We start from the raw sequence: 18,163 nt of genomic DNA, 5'->3' as shown, positions 1-18,163 counted from the left end.
ACCCGACTTGGGGGTCAATCTGGTGCAAAAACTAGGTTACAGGTCGAGCTAGCAATTGACCCAGATCAGTATAAGGATAAAAGTGATTATTATCATAGTTTTAAAATCTAACTTAGAGGTTGATTCAGCACAAGGCTCGAGTCACAGGTTGGAGGGTCAACTCGGATTGACCCAGGTCAGTGTATGGATAAAAATGACTATTATCATAGTTTTAAAACTTGACTTAAAGGTTGAACTAGGGCAGGGCCGTGAGGGTCAATGTGAGTTAACCCAAATGAAAAAAAAAAAAAAAAAAAAAAGCAACGTTGTTTTGAGAAAAGAAGTAAAAAAAAAAAGGAATCAATGAATTTTTTACCCGTGTTTTATCCTAAGTCAACTGAGTTGCAGGTTGATCGGGGTTTTTGATTGAGTCAGGTTGGATCAATTCTTCCTTTATTTTTTCTTAATCTAGATTGGTTCAGGCCCCGAGTCAACTATGTTTTGTCTAGTGTCTCCCAAATACAAAATAAGATAAATTATCATATATTTTCTCTAGTTGTTCATTGACATTCACAAAGAAAAAAAAACACTCATAATTCCCATGGACTTGTATTTATTATTTTTTTCATTACATCATGTTATTGTAAGATTTTATGGTATTCAAAGAATAACTAGTAACATTCTAGTAGTTACTAGATAGGTCCCACTTTAAAGAAAAAGATAAACACAAAAATAAAAGAGAATATAAAATTCATGACCATAAAAAAAGATAATAATATTTTTCATATATGATTTCTCTCTTCTAATTATATCTATTTATTTATTTAAAGTGGAGCTTAAAAAATAACCAATAGGATACCATCAATTACTCACCCACCACCATAAAATTACTCATTTATGTGCAACACATAACTTTTAAAACTATATTTCTATAATTGTTTAGCTAATTTGTGTGTTAAAAGGTCCCAAACTTCATAGAACACTTACCTCACATATGTTTATGAGAGACCTAATGTTTTCAACTATTTTTTGTTTTTAGCACATTTTGTTGAAAAATAATTAATATAATAACATACTTTGTATATGTTGCGATTAAAAAACACAATTTTTATAGCTTGTCGCTATTTAGAATAACGACATCATTTATAAAATAATAAATGAGTAGGAGAGAGGAGAGAGAGAGAATAAATAAAAAGACCCACAAAATACATTAGCTTCAATTACGACTGTGCTTGCATCTTTGGAAAGATTTTGAAGATATAAATCCAACAATATCAAAGAAAAACACCAATGATGACCTGAGTAAACCACACTTGTCGTCTAAAGATAAAAGGGTGACTCACTTGTCTTTGGCGATATATTTTTTAATTATGTGTGCTAATTTTTTTTAAAAAATCCATAAACGAGGTTTTTTTTTTTTAAAAAAAAACTAAAATATATTTTTTAAAAAAGTAAAATAATACAACTTGAAAAAAATTAAAGAAATAATATAATTTATATACATAACGATCGAGAAACATGACATTCAATCTTGTGGCTCTAATGACCCAAATGAAGGTCAATAATAATGATTTAAGCAGATTTTACTTGCTGTTAAAGGTGAGCTACCCGTCATTTTTAAAGAGTAAATGTGACCCACTTAAGTTTTTAATAGTGATTTTATTTGATATCATTGAATTCAGCTCGTTAATTTTTTTTATAGTACTGATAATATCGCAATTAGAATTTTGATGTATTTTCAATATATTTTTTTTCTTTCCTTTATCATATAATATTTTTCTAAAGGAAGTCGCAATTTCGGATAATAATAAACTATAGAAATCATGTGTCTCAACCACAACTTATTTAAACCATATTATTTCTCTGAATCTTTTTTCAAATGATTTATTCCTCCAATATTTTTAATTAACCCTGATAATTAAAAAATAATCGGTGTTTTCCCTTTCAAGCTCTCTAATCTCCATCAATTATCTATGATGAAAAGTCCTATCAACCCCCCCCCCCCTCCCGGACTATCTATCTATCTACGAGTATCAATCAAGCATCAAACTGTTCCAAAGTTATTCAAAATATTAGGCGGATGACATCAGGTTCGGGCCCACCTTCTATACGAACAAGGGGTAATTATGTCAATCAACACTATCCGCTCTCTTCTTAATGTCCATGCCCCCACTTACATAACTACGAGGAGGAAAGTTACAAAAACCGGCCCCCCACACGTGTAACTGAGACGGGCATTTCAGTCTTTCGACAGCAACGGGAGAGTCTCTCTTCACGCTAGAGGTCTACGCTGTGATGCCATGCACGATGTGGGCGGCGGCTTTACGCTTGGAAGCGTTTTATGACGTGGACGGGCTTCATTGGCTATTACTTTATTTATTATTATTAATTTATTATAACTGTCGCGCCTTTAAATTGGAATATGCTTCTTCTTTTGCCAAAGTACTCGACAATTTATTCCCATCAATTCACGCTAGTTAAAGTTAAATAATGATGGTTATTTATTTAAAATAAAAATAATCCACACTATTATTGCAATATTAACAGTATTCTTTTCCACGTTGGATACCAGAAATTAATAACGGAATACAAAATCAAGCCACAAATAAAGAGGAATGGATAAACGTGGACAGGAGCTGTACCCAAAAAATCCAACTGAGTTGTGCTGCCACACAACACATAAATAAATAATCACGTTGCCTCACAAGATAAAAACAAAACAAAAATAATCTAATTTATAATTTATAGTTATTAAATTCAGGTTAGCTTGATTGCAAAACTTATAATTTAAATTTTAATCTAAAATAAATTTAAATAAAAAATATATATATATATATTCACTCAGTAAAATTTATGAACTAGATTGACTCGGTCATATTAAAAAATTAAAAAAAAAATTTGATTTATTAAAAAATAATTAATCAAGGTGAACTCGTCAATCTAACAATTCAATATTGAATGTTCTTTTGCGGGTCAATCCCGGGCCGGGTCACAACTACGATGAAATATTGAGGGAGAGAAAGATAGGACGTACAGATGGATCTAGTTCACGCACGTGTTACCTCTCCGTTTTTTTTTGTTTTAATCTTTTCTCTATATTTTTAGTCCCATTTCTATTTTCGCTTAACGTGAAATTAAAATTCCGTTCAATTATTACTCGACCACAGAGTTATTACCAGGTAACGTCTCTTCTCCTCTTCTTTCTGTTTCCTGTCTCTCTCCTGCTTCTTCGTCTCCTCGGTTTTCCGTCGAACAGTCAGACCTTTAATCCAAATCAGCCCGGCTTTCAAATTTATCACTTCAGTTTTGATCATTCGATTGCTCTCTCAATTTCTTGTCTTGAATCTCTTGATGTTGTTTCTTTTCCTACGTTGACTTCGTCGAGTGAGTTTTTTTTTTTTTTTTTTTAATTTTTGTTGTTGTTTTTTTGGAATTTGTTCATTTAATGAAGCTTAGTTTGATGGTTTTGACATTAAATTTCTCGAGTCAAACTGAGCTGTTAATGATATAGCAGAATCTTAATCAATGGGTTAGTTAGATTTACGGTTACTGTAACAATTTTGTATTAATCAATTTTCTATCTCTGCTTTTTTCTTTCTTTCTTTTTTCTATAACAATTGTCAGCAAATTCTCAGAATTATGGATCTAAATTGCCTATATATATGTGCTACGAGGAAAAAATATGATTTTTTTTTTTAAATATTTTTTCTAAAGCCTTTTCTTTTAATTCTATATTTGCATGGATTGCAATGTTTGACGATATAGATATTGCGAATTTTTGCGGTTACACTAGTTGGAAATTTTGGGTGATGGTGTTTTTCTAATTTTTTTTTTCTTCCAGTTTTAGAGACCATTGTGGCGCTGATTGCTAATGGAGGATGTGAAATTTGCTGCAGTTACATCTCCTCCACAGTCATCCCAGGATAATGGCACTTCTCCTGGTGAAGCTTCATTAAGCCCTGCTAGAAATGGAAATGGAGAAATTGATCAAGTTCCTGCATCAGAGGATTCAATTTCAACTTCATCGGTTGATAAAATAGAGGCGAACGATCAAGGTGCGTTGAAGGATGGTTCCAAATCTGAAGCAACACAAAATGTTTTGAATGAACATGAGGAATCTCTAGAGAAAACAACAGGCATTGAAGTTCCTGCATCAGAGGATTCAGTTTCAACTTCATCGGTTGATAAAATAGAGGCGAACGATCAAGGTGCGTTGAAGGATGGTTCCAAATCTGAAGCAACGCAAAGTGTTTTGAATGGACATGAGGAATTTCTAGAGAAAACAACAGGCATTGAAGTTTCCTCGAATGGTCTGCAACGTCAAGAGAAAACCGAAGCCATGCAGGATTCCTCTGATGGACAGAAATCTCAAGGAAAATCTGAACCCGTACCCAATTCCTCTGATGTAGAGCAACCTCAGGATCCTATTGAAAGAGCACAACCTGATGAACCTGCTTTGCCCCATGTAAAGGTTAGAGTGCAGCAGGATAAGTCTGCTTCTCCTCGTGCGAAGGTTGCCAGTCCTGCTTTCAGGACACCAAAATCTAGTGATTCTCCTCGACTTTCCCCTCGACTTGTTAAACAGGCTGATATAAACAGAGGTCTAATTGATACGGCAGCTCCTTTTGAATCTGTTAAAGAAGCTGTTTCTAAGTTTGGAGGAATTGTTGATTGGAAGGCCCATAGAATCCAGACTGTAGAGGTACACTTAATCTGCCATTCTCATTGATGTCACACATCCTGATTATATTCGTAACAATAATAACTTTTCAGCACTATTTCACCAAGCACCAGTCAGTACTTTTGATAATGAGAAGGGAAGCAATATCTTTTGCTTTGTTATCTTTTTATGGATTTTGCAGCATGCAAATTTTTTGTGCCCGTGTCTTAACAGAAATCTAAATTGAAAATGGCATATTAGAAACAAGAATTTGTTGCTGAATTGGTGTGTTTTGATGCGTATGGAAATTCTGATTGCACCAGTGGTTAGGAAAGGAATGGATGTATATTTGATGGTTACTTATTTTTCATAAGAGGTTGTCATTTGAAGAGGCTTAAGAGGAATGTACCATGAGTCTGTGATTAACGCTTTAGTGAGACATAGCAAGCCTCTTCTTATCACCATGATGCAGCAATATACGAGAGCATGGCATTTGGGTTTAGATATTCAACAATGCCGGTTGGCAACTAAGAAAATCAGCAGATTCTCATGTTTGATCACTTGTGGTACTTTTGGTGATGCTTTACAAGGAAAACTCAAAATGTTTTCTTTCAAAAGAAATAGCACATGCATCATCACCTAAGTTAAGATTTATCTTTTCCTTTCCAGAAATGGTGTTAGAGTTGTTACTGCAAACTGCTTTTTCGCTCCCCTTTATTTTCAAAATAGTTTGACATTTGACATTTTTTGGAAATGAAAGAAAGGAAAATGTTTAAGCAATTCTTTTCTAAAGGAAATCTTATCTGATTGTGCACTTTTTCCATGTTTAAAAATTGGAAGCTTCTCTTCTTTGAATGAGTGCTGGACTAGCAATTTGAGTTCTTCCTGATTTGCTTCCAATCATTGCATCTATTTGATTGCTGTGCTCCAACAGCAGACATTTTTTTCCATCTCCATAATTACTTACTTGTTGGGGTTTTCTCTAACTCTGTAGAGACGGAAGCTCGTAGACCAAGAATTAGAGACAGTACAGGTGGAGATGCCTGAATACAAGAAACGGTCAGAGGCTGCTGAAGAGGAAAAAACACAAGTTCTTAAGGAGTTGGACAACACTAAGAGACTAATTGAAGAGCTAAAGCTCAATCTGGAGAGGGCACAGACAGAAGAGCATCAGGCAAAACAAGATTCTGAGCTTGTCAAGCTCAGGGTGGAAGAAATGGAACAGGGGATTGCTGATGAAGCTAGTGTTGCAGCCAAGGCACAACTTGAGGTTGCTAAAGCCAGGCATTCAGCTGCGGTATCAGAACTAAAGGCTGTTAATGATGAGTTGGAAGCACTGCACAATGAATATGCTTCTTTGGTTAGTGAGAAAGATGAAGCTGTGAAAAAAGCTGAAGTGGCTGTTTCTGCATCCAAGGAAGTTGAGAAGACTGTAGAGGAACTCACTATTGAGCTGATTGCTACAAAGGAATCCTTAGAGTCTGCTCATGCTGCTCATCTGGAGGCAGAGGAGCAAAGAATAGGAGCAATCATGGCCAAGGAGCAAGATTCTCTTCACTGGGAGAAGGAATTAAAGCAAGCAGAAGAGGAGCTCCAGAGACTTAACCAACAGATTCTTTCAGCAAAAGATCTCAAATCAAAACTAGACACTGCTTCAGCTTTGTTAGTTGATTTGAAAACTGAGTTAGCAGCGTATATGGAATCTAAAATAAAGGATGAAACTGAAGGAGAACCAAGAGCTGAGCAAGAGGAACCTGAGAAAAAAACTCACACCAACATACAAGCAACAGTTGCTTCAGCAAAGAAGGAACTGGAAGAAGTAAAACTCAACATTGAGAAAGCAACTGCTGAAGTAAATTGCTTGAAGGTGGCTGCCTTATCGTTACAAACAGAGCTTGAAAAAGAAAAACTGGCTCTTTCCACCATTAAGCAGAGAGAAGGAATGGCCTCAGTAACAGTTGCTTCTCTTCAGGCTGAGCTGGACAAAACTAGGTCAGAAACAGCCCGGGTTCAGATGAAAGAGAAAGAAGCCAGGGAAAAAATAATCGAGATTCCCAAGCAACTGCAGCAAGCAGCGGAAGCAGCTGATGAGGCCAAGTCACTTGCTCAAATGGCTCGTGAAGAGCTGCGCAAGGCGAAGGAAGAAGCAGAACAAGCAAAGGCTGGCGCAAGTACGGTGGAGAGTAGATTACTTGCAGCTCAAAAGGAGATAGAAGCTTCCAGGGCCTCTGAAAAATTGGCATTAGCAGCCATTAAAGCTTTGCAAGAGAGTGAATCTGCTCACAGCACCAGTGATGTGGATACACCTACCAGTGTAACACTTTCTTTAGAAGAGTACTATGAGCTCAGCAAGCTTGCCCATGAAGCAGAGGAGCAGGCCAACCTGAGGGTAGCGGCTGCTATTTCTCAAATTGAGGTAGCCAAGGAATCCGAGTCAAGAACTGCAGAGAAGTTGGAGCAAGTGAATCAAGAGATGAGTGCAAGAAAGGAAGCTCTGAAAATTGCAATGGATAAGGCTGAGCAGGCCAAGGAAGGGAAGTTGGGTGTAGAACAGGAGTTGAGAAAGTGGAGAGCTGAACATGAGCAACAGCGAAGGGCTAGTGAATCTGGTAAGGGAGCCGCAAACCCCAATAAAACCCCAGGGGCAAGCTTCGAGGACAGGAAAGAATCAAAGAACTTCGAGCGTGCACCAGATGCTGCTGTGGATTATGCTACAAGTCCAAAATCGCATGTACCTGGAAGTAACACCGAAACCGATTCCTCTCCAGAAGTAAAGGTTCCAAGGAAGAAGAAGAAATCATTGTTCCCACGATTTTTACTGTTTTTAGCAAGGAAGAAGTCGCATGCATCGAAGACAGGGTAACTTCTTGCTGAAAACAGATGTGCTTTCCTTCCTGCTATGATTTTACCTCTCTATACTGGGCATTTTTTTCTCACATTGACCACAAATCCGGATACGAAAAGATGGGAGTTCTTACTCGTGTAAATGGGGGAGTTCATTGTTTTATATTGTTGTCTCACTCAAAGGCATAGTTGCATGGCTGGTTGGCCTTGGAGGAGGAAACAATTTCAGAATACAGTTCTCTTTGTTTCAGATGGACATTTAACCAGGTGGTTCTGTGATGTATAGGCTTTGGATATTTGAACATCGAATCATTATAAAGGTGTGAGCTTGGTTTAATCAAAGAAGTTGGTCAATTTGTATGTTTGTGAGAAACAAGATTGGACTTTTCTCCTGTATTATATGCTTTGATTTCTGTGGATGCTGAGATTATTCGATGCTGGAACCTTATGATGGTTCTGAACAAATGGAGTTCTTTCCGATTTTTATTATTCGGTAGATAAAATTAGGAACCGTGTGATAGCTTAGAACCAGATTGCATGGTGCGTTTTGCTGGACTTTAGTATCAGCATCAATCCATGTCTACTTGACAGGTTGAACAAAGTAGGTCCCCCAAAGCTTGCTGTAGGGCCGCCCTTGGGAACAAACCTGTGCATCTAAACATTTTTTTTTTAAAAAAGAGAAAAAAAAAACAGAACATCGACTGATGTTGTACATGGAGTTGTTTGTCTATCCAAGGGAGGTTCACCTCTCGGTACATATATATTCGAGATGCGCATCTAAACCTTGAGAAACATAGAACACACAAAAAATATTTCCAATTGCTTTGTGACCAATAAAAACATAAACAGATATTGGATCCACGTTGATCAACCAATCCTTATGAAACATAAGTCTTCAGTTGCCTTAAGAAGTCCATTAAAAGAAGGATTGAAACAAAGAAACCAATGACGTTGTAATTAAATTTAAATTGCAGTGGTCAGCTTCTATGTCGAACTAGGAACCAGAGTTAGCAAGGGTTTGAATGATGGTTCTGTGCCATGGGTTAGAGAGGTGCTCTATAAGGTTATCTATTGGACCTGCATGAGTCACTGCAGCTTGCACAAAAATGCCCACCATGGCTACCATCGCAAGCCGTCCTGCAGAGGAAATCTATGCTTAGTTTGAATGAGCTGCAAAGCCTTGAAGCAATCAGAAAGAAGAAGAAATCAGCAAAACAAACCATTTTTAATCTCTTTAAGCTTCCAGACATGGGCGTTTTCCATATCTCTAGCCAGACCTAGAGGGTTTAACAGAGGACCTCCAGGATAGCTGTATTTTGCAAACCAAATAATGTTAATAATAAAGTGCAATGCAATTGAAGTATTACAGGGCACATGCCTCGTTAAGTATTTTTTATTTTATTTTTTTTAAAAAAAATATCATTTTAGAGGTGTAGCCAGTTACTTTTTAGCTAAAGGGAAACACCATTACCTTTTAGCTTCTTTCGAATTGTAAAAATGGATCAAAATATAAGGAATATAAACTAATGGGGTTCATAGCCTTTTCTTGTTTCTTTCAAGTCATAGAATTACCCAGGCTCCAAGCCTTCTAGTGCAGATTCCAGTCCAAAGAAAGATCCTTCCTTAGCTTGAGATCCAGGACTAACGAAATCCATGTACCTTTTTGTCTCCGCAAATCTGCATCCAAAAATGAGGAACTGAGGTTCTGTAAATTGTTTACAGAACGAACGTTCTAATGCTGCTTTTGCACAACGCATATTACACCATAATACTCATATTAAGCATTGATTAACGATTAAAAACCTTTTTACCCCATCAAGAGCAGCTGGACCACAATCAACGTCCTTGTGCTTGCAAATTCGAATTTCACAGCACCTGCTTCATACCAAACTGGCAAGTTTCTGATCCCTGTCACTCGTAGTAGCTGCAACAACGGTACTAAGTGGTTAGTAGCAGGGATGTATATATAAAACTAGTTGACATTGATCGGTTTGCATAGACCATTATGGAGTAAATTTCTATACTTTTAAAATAAAAAATAAATAAAGATATGTCACATCTATTCCCGCTATCTCTGTCTCTTTTATCAAGAGACAACAACCAAATCGCTATAGAATGATCTGTATTCAGTTTAAATATGTAAATTGACAAGATCATATCTTGCTTTCCACTCTTGTGTTGGTTTCTTTGCCCTGTCTAGCAAGTGTTTTTCTACTTTCAGCAGTAGTTTTGGGAAGGGAGAGACTAGAAAATAAGAAGAAATTTAAATGCCACCAACAAGACAAATACGACGACGGTTTTGTGGAACTCACATCTGTGAAAAGAATTCCAGCAACTCCAGCCATGGCAAAGCGAGCATGGACCAACTCTGCCTGCACATACCACTTCAGGCTCTGTGGGTCCTCTCCAAGGCCAAGAGGGTCGAACCCAAAATCTCCAGCCAAACTAAATTAGAGAGAGAGGACGAGATTAAGCAAAACAAAAACAACAAACATAAATTTTTAAGTTCAATGTCGAGGTAGATAGAGCACAGTGGCTCACGTTCCATCAAGATAAGGTGGAGGGTCAAGCCCAGGAAGCCATGTTGGTCGCTGTTGGGCTTGAACCACAACTGGTGTGCAACGAGTGCTGCTTGGTTTGGCAGGCAAAAAGGTTTCTGCTGCGCCAAATGATGACTTGTTTATGTTCTTAGACAAGAAGCACAAGGAGGAAGACAAACATGGCTGAATAACGAAAGGTCTACCCATTGCAACTGCCATTTTTCCTTACCTTCTCTCTCTCTCTCTCTCAGCGAGACGTAACTAAAGGCATCCACCATAGCCACGTATATAACTACCATCCAAAATAAGAACTCATCCATAAAAAGAAATGACGATAACATGGTCCCGCTAAGTCCCACTAAATTTGTGATGGCCAATCAAACAGCCAGGGAGCCTAACTCCTCAACAGCGAGTAGAAAAGGAGAGAAGGACAAGAAATCACAATGACAGTACTTCATCCTGCTGAAGACAGGAGCTTCGGATTCAACGAGGTAATACAACAATAAGATGCGAGGAGACATCAAATTACTAGCAAAGTGTTGCAAAACTCCAAATACAGTAAAATCAGACATCAGTCTTCCTGGAAGATTAATCCAAACATACCTACTTAAACAGCAACGAAAAATACAATACAGAAGTTTTAGAAAAGCATTTGCGACACTGAGAAAGTGATCAACTAAAGAGAAGTAATTCAGCGATCAGCGCCTGCTTGATATGCTGAAAGAGCTGACTTTCATGGGGGTTGCAATCACCAGTGGAGCCTCTGGAGAATCGCTGACTGCAAACTTGTCATGCATGAAACGGCTATCAACAATGGAGTCATCCTTAAGGACTATCTTGTAGCAGTAGCAGCTCTTCAAGCCCTCTTGATTACGATAGCACTCATGGGAGCCATTCTTTACCTGCTGGAAGTTCCAAATCACACTAAATTTGCCTACAGTTGCAACCAAATGGCGCTCCTGCTTCCCATTCTCTGTGACCTGCAAAATTTTTAAACTTGAATAATGTTGAACTTTTCATCTGTAAAGGCAGTCACGGAAAGATATGCAGGTACAGCAGGAGAAAAGGAGCCAAGTTTGCAAGCGAATCCCAGAACAGCTATTTCGTTTGACTTAAGTGCAAGAGTGTATATCGACAAAAACTAAAATGGATAGTTACTAAAGTATATTGTTGTGCAATTAAGACCTGTTGTGAATGCTCATTATGCAATTTCAGATGTATAAGGTTCAACTGAACAAGTTTCAGATTAACAAAGTAACGCAACAAAGGCACACTACACACCACTTTACACATAAATCCACAACTTCAGACACAATCCAGTGCCATGCATTATCATTTTGGTTGCTGAAATATGACCATGGTCTTTAAATGGTGGAGGTCTTGATGAAACTTGATTGATGAACAGCCATCTTTCTACTCCATAATACTTGGCTTCCAACTAAGGCTTCAGCGTTGAGTTCTAGGAATATATAAATTTCTAACTTCTGTTTTTGGTGAATTTCATCAAGCAGTCAAAACTGGGTGAATTTTTATATCGTTAAATGGGAAATACAGAAGTTGGGCACAGAGCATTGCTAGAAGGATTCAAAACTATTGAGAAGATAACTAAAAAAAAGACGACCTTCTTAGCTAAACAATCAGGACATAAACATATTGAATCAAATGCTCATGCAACAAGAAGAAACATCCCTTGCAGTAAACCAACTAATCCCATAACATATTCTAATCCTCAAGAATTCAGTGGCATGTGAAGCAAGTATGCTACAAGCATCATTCCCACACCCTTTCAACAGAATAAGATCGCATAGAGCAATCTTTCATCTACATACAGGGGGTAAAGCCACACACTCCTGGACACCTCATAATTCTAAGGCTATGTTTGTTTCTCACAAAGTGGTTTCTGGAAAACCACTTTCCAAACTTTTTTGTGTTTGTTTGTCATTAGAAAAGTTGATCAACGGAAAACACTTTCCAGTCAAATGAAAATTTGGCTTAGTTTCTAGAAAAGTGTTTTCCTTTTATTTTGAACGGAAAACACTTTCTGAAAGTTATGAAAAATTTAGAAATGTTATATTATTTACTAATTATATCAAATTTAGTTCTCAAACTTTTGATTGCTATATATATTTTATTTTGAATATTTGTTTTTCAATTTCATCCATTAAAATTAAATTTTTATATTAACTTTGGTCTTCATTTTTATAATTGCTATTTGATTTTCCCTTATTATTTTTTAATTAAATTTTTTTATCTATCAAATTTAGTCCTTATTCTTTTGATTGTTACTTATTTTATTTAAAATAAATTATGAAATGTTAATTATTATTATTTTAATTTCTTCATCTTTCAATTTTTTTTATTTTTTTAGATTTGATCTTTATTATTTTGATTATTATTTATTTTATTTGAGATAATTTATGAAATTATATTTTTTTCAATTTTTTTTCTCATTCAACTTTTTAATTTGTAAGATTTGTTCCTTTATTATTTTAATAAATTTGAGAAAAATAAAATATTAATAACTTATTTTCCAGCTTATTTTTCATGACATAATCAAATACTAAAAAGTGTTTTCCAACTTATTTTTCATCACACTACCAAACATCAGAAAATACTTTCTCAGAATTCACTTTCCAAAAAAAAAATACTTTCCAGCAAACAAATGGGGTCTAAAATATAAACTTCTGAAAAACATACATGGCAAGACATTCTTAGGTGCAACATGAATTATAATGTAAAATGGTCCTCTCACATTACTTGAAGACTGTTTTTCCATGTTGTAGATAAAAAATAAAAATTAGTAGAAAACCGTGTGTTGGAGCCTGGCAAGGGCTCTAACAGTTAGAAAACCAACTGAAATACCTGCTAAGAGAACCATTTTCCTCCTCCTTAAAACTCTCTGAAGAAGCAAATAAACATCAAAGCAACAACTCCATTTAAGTTTCTACTAAATCTAATTTGTTTCACTAGCACAACAAATCCATAAGCATTGCATATGGACAAGTAGATATTATGTAAAGAAGGAAAACAATTAGTAAAATGGAGACCCGACCAAAATAAGGTGAACACCATTAACAACCATTTTCATTATGTTTATCCAGAAAAGTTTTCCTGAAGGAACCACCAAAGCTTGGAATTTAAAGTAAATGATTCACATATTGAACTGTCTAGGCATTGATGAAAAGGTAATAAAGAAAAAGGAATTTGGTTATGTCATGTATCACCAATAACTCATGCATCTAATGGCCATGGGAGGACTGCATACATATCATATGCATTAAACAGAAGATGCAACACAAGCATTGACAACTCTGTGCAAAGGGATATAAGTCTACTTACCCAAGAGAACTGAGCCTTTTGGAACTTGTTATTAACGCCAGCCAGATGTGAATCCAAAGGAGTCAGCTTCAACAATCTTGGAGCTGCAATCCTGTTACCCATACGACCATTAAAACCAGTCTTTGTCTTACCATCCTTGTCTGTGAAAAGAGAGCAGATAAGGATCATATAAGTATCAGTGGTGCCCAATATCCACTTCCCATCAAAGGTAACATCAACATGAGTAATAGGTGATCCCAGGCCAGGAAAAGCTGTTTTTGCCTGCCTCATAGAATTGGTTGAATACAATCGAATCTTCCCATCAAGAGACCCAACAACAATTGATCCATCACCAGTGCTAGCAAAGCACTGGAAGTTAGTCCCTCTAGAAAACTGATGCCCTTGAGTCCAATTCAGGACAGGAGTATTAGCTGAAGCAAGATTTTGAACGATCCCATGCCGGTCACGCATATCCCACCTGCAAAGCCTATTGTCATCCAACCCCAAAAATGTCGATCCTGACGGATCCAATTGTGCTCCCTTGCTATCATTTGCAATATCCCTCATGGTAATATCAGTTCCATCCTTTTCAAACTTCCACTCGGTAATAATCTTCCCAGTCTCAATATCAAGCTGATGCAAACCAGTAGAATGCAATTTCCCTTCGTTCATCGGACTCATAAGCAACATATTAGTCTCAGCCCGCATAAGAAGCGCCTTTTTAGGGGTTGAATGTACCAAATTCGAACCACTACTATGACTCCCACCTCCAAAATTGACATAAACACCTTTCCCATGAATCCCATGGCTAAAATTCTTAACAACCTGAATCCCTGAATCACCCACCAAGAAACTATTATCCAACGCACCCAATGCCAAGCTCTGTATCCCTCCATTGGCCGCCTCCTCAAATTCCTCTCTCAAATCCTGATTTCTACTCGCAGTCGCAGATCCAGGGCTTTTCAAGAACTCATCCTCTGCATCCTCCCACATAGAATCATCTGCCTTTCCTGGGTCCGCCCACCCAACAAAATCCTTCCCATAAACTTTAACCTTGTTTGCTTCATTCGACTCATACCCAAAAGTATTCTCAAACAAACAATCCTGATACTTACTATTAAAAAGCTTATAATCCTCATCGCTAAAAAACTTCATAGCCCACACACCTTCAGCAACAAAATCAACGCGGCGCTGTTCCTTAAATGTCTTTAATTGCATCTCAACAGCGACTTTCGCTCTAATTTTAGTACTAACCTTCAAAACCCACCAGGCAACTTCTTCAGATTCTGACTCCTCCTCCTCCTCCTCCTCCTCCTCTTCATTTTGACAATTAATTTTTGAGGTCTTGATGAAAGAATAAGAAGTCAACTTCTCTGAAGTAACCCATTTGGCTTTGGGGGTGTTACCGCCGATATGAAGGTAAAGTTTGACACCATTTTTAAAATTAGGGTTAGGGCTTTGCTGGCTTTGGGTTGCTGTTGAAGGGTATTTGAGTTTTAAGGCTTTAAGCTTGGATTCAACTTCATCAAAAGAAGATGGAGTTATGGGTCTGTTTCTTCCGGCGGATGATGATTTTTCTGGGGTTTCAGTGCTGACATCTTGGTAGCTATCTTCTTCTTCTTGTTGGGACTCTGCGTCCGAGTCTGAGAGCTCTAGATCTTCACGGCTATGAGAACCCCCCATTTTGCTGCTATTTTTTTCCTTCTTTTTTCCCCGAAACAGAGAGAAATGAGAGTTTTAGGGTTTTTTATTTTTTGAAATAGAGGGATTGGTAAAATGAAGAGCGCCAAGCTCAAAATTTGAAATTGGAACTCTTTTAAGTTTGGCTTTTTTTAGCGGATGACTGTTGTCAGACACAAACGAATTAAAAAACATAAAATAAACTGGAATTTCGTAGATGCCACATGTCAGATTTGCGTGGACAAATTCAAGTCTTTTTAGATCTGGATCCTGTACTGACCAATTATGGGTCATAAGTCTTCTACTCGGCCCACGGCAGACAGCCTGCGCTTAAACACCCACCCATAAAACAAAAAAAATTTAGATGTTATCAGGCTCGGTTGAGTTATAAATCTCATGTTATTAAAAATTTATAAAATTATTAATTTAAAATTTATAAAATTAATTAAAGTTGTGTATAAATTAATCCTAATACTAATAAAAAACCCAGCTGAAAAGGTATGTACAAGTTAACTCCTTCTGTGGTCTCAGATTCGAGCCTTAGGTTGCTCATATGATAGCCACTGGAGGCTTACATGGTCGTTAACTTCAGGGCCCGTGGGATTAGTCGAGGTGCGCGCAAGTTGGCCCAGACACCCACGTTAAACTAAAAAAATAATAATAATAATAATAATAAAACCTGCTGAATTTTTACAGAAATTAGAATGGAAGGAATTCTTGGTACAAGTCTGGATCCATTTCTCGTGATGAAGTTACTTCAATTTGACTGACTCCTGAAGTGCCATCCCCACCAATATCTTTCATTATTTCCCTCATCTTTGCAGCATCATTCCACCTATTTGTGGCTGCATAAAGATTTGACATCAATACATAGAGCCCACAATTTTTGTAATCCAATAAATATAACTTCTTGGCCAAACATTCTCCAAGTTTGATCTCTTGATGGATGCAACATGCATTAAGCAAAGCACCCCACACTGCAGAATCAGGCTCGGATTCCATGTTCTTGATGAATAATAATGCTTCCTCAAATAAACCTGCACGGCCTAGGAGACCAACCATGCAAGCACAGTGTTGCAAATTTGGTACCATACCAAATTCTTCTTTCATGATCTGGAAGTGCTTTTTCCCTTCATGAAGAAGACCACCGTGGATACAAGCAGCTAAAACTCCCAAGAAAGTTATTCTATCAGGCTCTAGCCCTTGTTCTCGCATTTTAGAGTAACAATTTAGAGCATTATGTTCCAGGCCATACCAACTATAGCCTGAAATCATAGTGTTCCAAGTAGCTACACACGGTTCTCTGATGCTTTTGAATACCCTTTCTGCGAGCAGAATGCTTCCACACTTGGTATACATGTCTATAAGAGACGTCCCAACAAAGTCTTCCACTTCTAGGTTGTTTCTAAGAATGTAGTTGTGAAGTCTCTCCCCTAACCGTAGGTATCCGAGTTGGGAACAACCAGTCAGTAAACTAGCAACAGTAATAGTATCAGGACTAAGTCCAAACATCTTCATTTGACAGAAACACTTCATGGCATCGCTCGCCCTTCCAGCCTGCACACAGCCAGATATAACCGAATTCCAACTGATTAATGGTTTTTCAGGCATTTCATAAAACAAAGAGAATGCAGCTTCTATGTCATTGAACTTGAAGTACATACTTATTAGCCCGTTAGAAACCAAATTATGGGTATCCAAACCATTCTTTAATGCATAGCCATGGAAAGCAATTCCGATACTCATATGAGAAGGGTCTGTGATTCCATGAAGGATGCTAACCATAGCAACTGAATCCAGTTTCATGTCCAACTGCTGCATTCTAGAAAAACACTCCACCACCAAATCCATGTTTCCTTTTTCAGCATAGCTCGAAATAATTGCAGTTAATGAAACCAAGTTTTTCTGTGGAAAAGACCAGTAAAGCAGTTCTGCTAATTCAGTAATCCCACACTTTGCGTATAAACAAACTAGTGAAGTAACTACTGAGCCATTATTGAGAAGTCCAGTTTTGATGGCATAACAATGGATCAGTTCAGGACTAATATTTGCTGCTAAAAGGCTCATAATAGTAACTGGGTTGACCTCCACTTTTTCCTCTACCATTCGTTTAAACACAAGCATTGACTCATTAAAGAAACCATTTCCAGCATAAGCACCAATCATGGTATTCCAAGAAACAACACTTTTGTCCTCTAATTCTTCAAACAAAAGCTCAGCCGCTTCCAAGTCCCCGGATTTAGCATACATATACGTAAGTGCGTTTTTCACTTGAGAATCCAGATCAATACCAGTCTTGATACCAAACCCATGAATAGACCTCCCTTGAAACACAAACTCACGTCGTCCACAAGACGGAACCAAACCAACCAAAGTAGTTTGAAGAGGAGAAAAACCCTCTCGAAGCATTTGAACAAAACTCTCCAAAGCATCAACATCGTACCCATTTCGCGAGCACCCACAAATCAACGCATTCCAAGAAACAACATCTCTGTCAGGCATATGATCAAACAGGTTGCGTGCAGAATGTACACATCCCAATTTCATGTAAAAATCAAGAAGAGCAGTGCTTATATAGACAAACTGGTCAAACCCAGATTTTAGCAAGTGGTTATGAATCTGATTGGCTTCTAGTTTTTCATTTAGTGGAATTGAAGTGAAGGATTTAAGAATTAATGAAAACGTAAAATCATTTGGTTTCAGATTGGATTGTAGCAAGTGACGAAACAGAAGTAATGCTGATTTTGGGCTGTGTGTTTCAATGTTAGATTTGAGTAAAGAGTGAAAGAAAGAGAGATTGGGCTTTGGAGAGGATAGCCATGTATGAGGGGCCAAGTTCATGCTTTTTCTTAGGATCGCACTTTTTTGGCGCGAGATTTGGCCGTTGGTACGGAAGGTTTTCTTTCATCTGATTTTGCAGAGATCTCTAGCCTTGTATTACGACATCGTTTAGGCCCATATCCAGTACGTTTATATGTTGATAGCATTGTAAATAGAGACCGGTAATTATATTTAAAACATCTAAAAATATAATAATGTTAATCTTTTTTATCTTAATAAAAACTAACATTGGAGAAATTATAAAAAACTCTAAAAAATAATAATATAATATTAAAATTTAAAATTATATCGAAATTTATTA

At 37.1% G+C, this 18,163-nt stretch overlaps 4 protein-coding genes across 4 annotated transcripts; 1 reads left to right on the top strand and 3 right to left on the bottom strand.

The window, feature by feature from the left end:
- The first annotated feature begins 3,015 nt into the window (after window positions 1-3,015).
- On the top strand, window positions 3,016-7,948 carry LOC118035688 (protein WEAK CHLOROPLAST MOVEMENT UNDER BLUE LIGHT 1). The gene is made up of 4 exons (XM_073404425.1): window positions 3,016-3,030; window positions 3,159-3,363; window positions 3,876-4,681; window positions 5,634-7,948. Exons 1-4 carry the CDS (start codon window positions 3,016-3,018, stop codon window positions 7,500-7,502), a joined length of 2,895 nt encoding a protein of 964 aa, XP_073260526.1. The 3' UTR covers window positions 7,503-7,948.
- Window positions 7,949-8,279: 331 nt separating this feature from the next.
- On the bottom strand, window positions 8,280-10,318 carry LOC118035736 (photosystem I chlorophyll a/b-binding protein 5, chloroplastic). Its single transcript, XM_035041357.2, has 6 exons — window positions 10,025-10,318; window positions 9,796-9,928; window positions 9,295-9,407; window positions 9,056-9,160; window positions 8,704-8,792; window positions 8,280-8,620 (listed from the first exon to the last, which is right to left on the bottom strand). Exons 1-6 carry the CDS (start codon window positions 10,240-10,242, stop codon window positions 8,478-8,480), a joined length of 801 nt encoding a protein of 266 aa, XP_034897248.1. The 5' UTR covers window positions 10,243-10,318; the 3' UTR covers window positions 8,280-8,477.
- Window positions 10,319-10,515: 197 nt separating this feature from the next.
- On the bottom strand, window positions 10,516-15,206 carry LOC118035725 (protein CYPRO4). The gene is made up of 2 exons (XM_035041348.2): window positions 13,363-15,206; window positions 10,516-11,003 (listed from the first exon to the last, which is right to left on the bottom strand). Exons 1-2 carry the CDS (start codon window positions 15,022-15,024, stop codon window positions 10,722-10,724), a joined length of 1,944 nt encoding a protein of 647 aa, XP_034897239.1. The 5' UTR covers window positions 15,025-15,206; the 3' UTR covers window positions 10,516-10,721.
- A 212-nt stretch (window positions 15,207-15,418) lies between these two features.
- LOC118035716 (pentatricopeptide repeat-containing protein At2g04860) lies at window positions 15,419-17,966 on the bottom strand. Its single transcript, XM_035041339.2, has one exon. It carries the CDS (start codon window positions 17,860-17,862, stop codon window positions 15,721-15,723), a length of 2,142 nt encoding a protein of 713 aa, XP_034897230.1. The 5' UTR covers window positions 17,863-17,966; the 3' UTR covers window positions 15,419-15,720.
- Between the last annotated feature and the right edge of the window lie 197 nt (window positions 17,967-18,163).

This window comes from Populus alba, chromosome 14, assembly GCF_005239225.2.
Source record: "Populus alba chromosome 14, ASM523922v2, whole genome shotgun sequence".
Lineage (NCBI taxonomy): Eukaryota > Viridiplantae > Streptophyta > Magnoliopsida > Malpighiales > Salicaceae > Populus > Populus alba.
Note: the sequence above shows the minus strand (reverse complement) of the source record. Positions and strands in the feature narration are given on the sequence as shown.

Coding starts and splice junctions, on each gene's coding strand:
- LOC118035725 (XM_035041348.2), bottom strand. CDS start 15,024: ATGGGGGGTTCTCATAGCCGTGAAGATCTAGAGCTCTCAGACTCGGAC. Junction 11,004..13,362: donor AAAAGGCTCAGTTCTCTTGG/GTAAGTAGACTT, acceptor AAAATTTTGCAG/GTCACAGAGAATGGGAAGCA.
- LOC118035716 (XM_035041339.2), bottom strand. CDS start 17,862: ATGAACTTGGCCCCTCATACATGGCTATCCTCTCCAAAGCCCAATCTC.
- LOC118035688 (XM_073404425.1), top strand. Junction 3,364..3,875: donor TCCTACGTTGACTTCGTCGA/GTGAGTTTTTTT, acceptor AATTTGCTGCAG/TTACATCTCCTCCACAGTCA. Junction 4,682..5,633: donor ATAGAATCCAGACTGTAGAG/GTACACTTAATC, acceptor CTAACTCTGTAG/AGACGGAAGCTCGTAGACCA.
- LOC118035736 (XM_035041357.2), bottom strand. CDS start 10,242: ATGGCAGTTGCAATGGGTAGACCTTTCGTTATTCAGCCATGTTTGTCT. Junction 9,929..10,024: donor CCACCTTATCTTGATGGAAC/GTGAGCCACTGT, acceptor TCTCTAATTTAG/TTTGGCTGGAGATTTTGGGT. Junction 9,161..9,294: donor GTCCAGCTGCTCTTGATGGG/GTAAAAAGGTTT, acceptor TTTTGGATGCAG/ATTTGCGGAGACAAAAAGGT.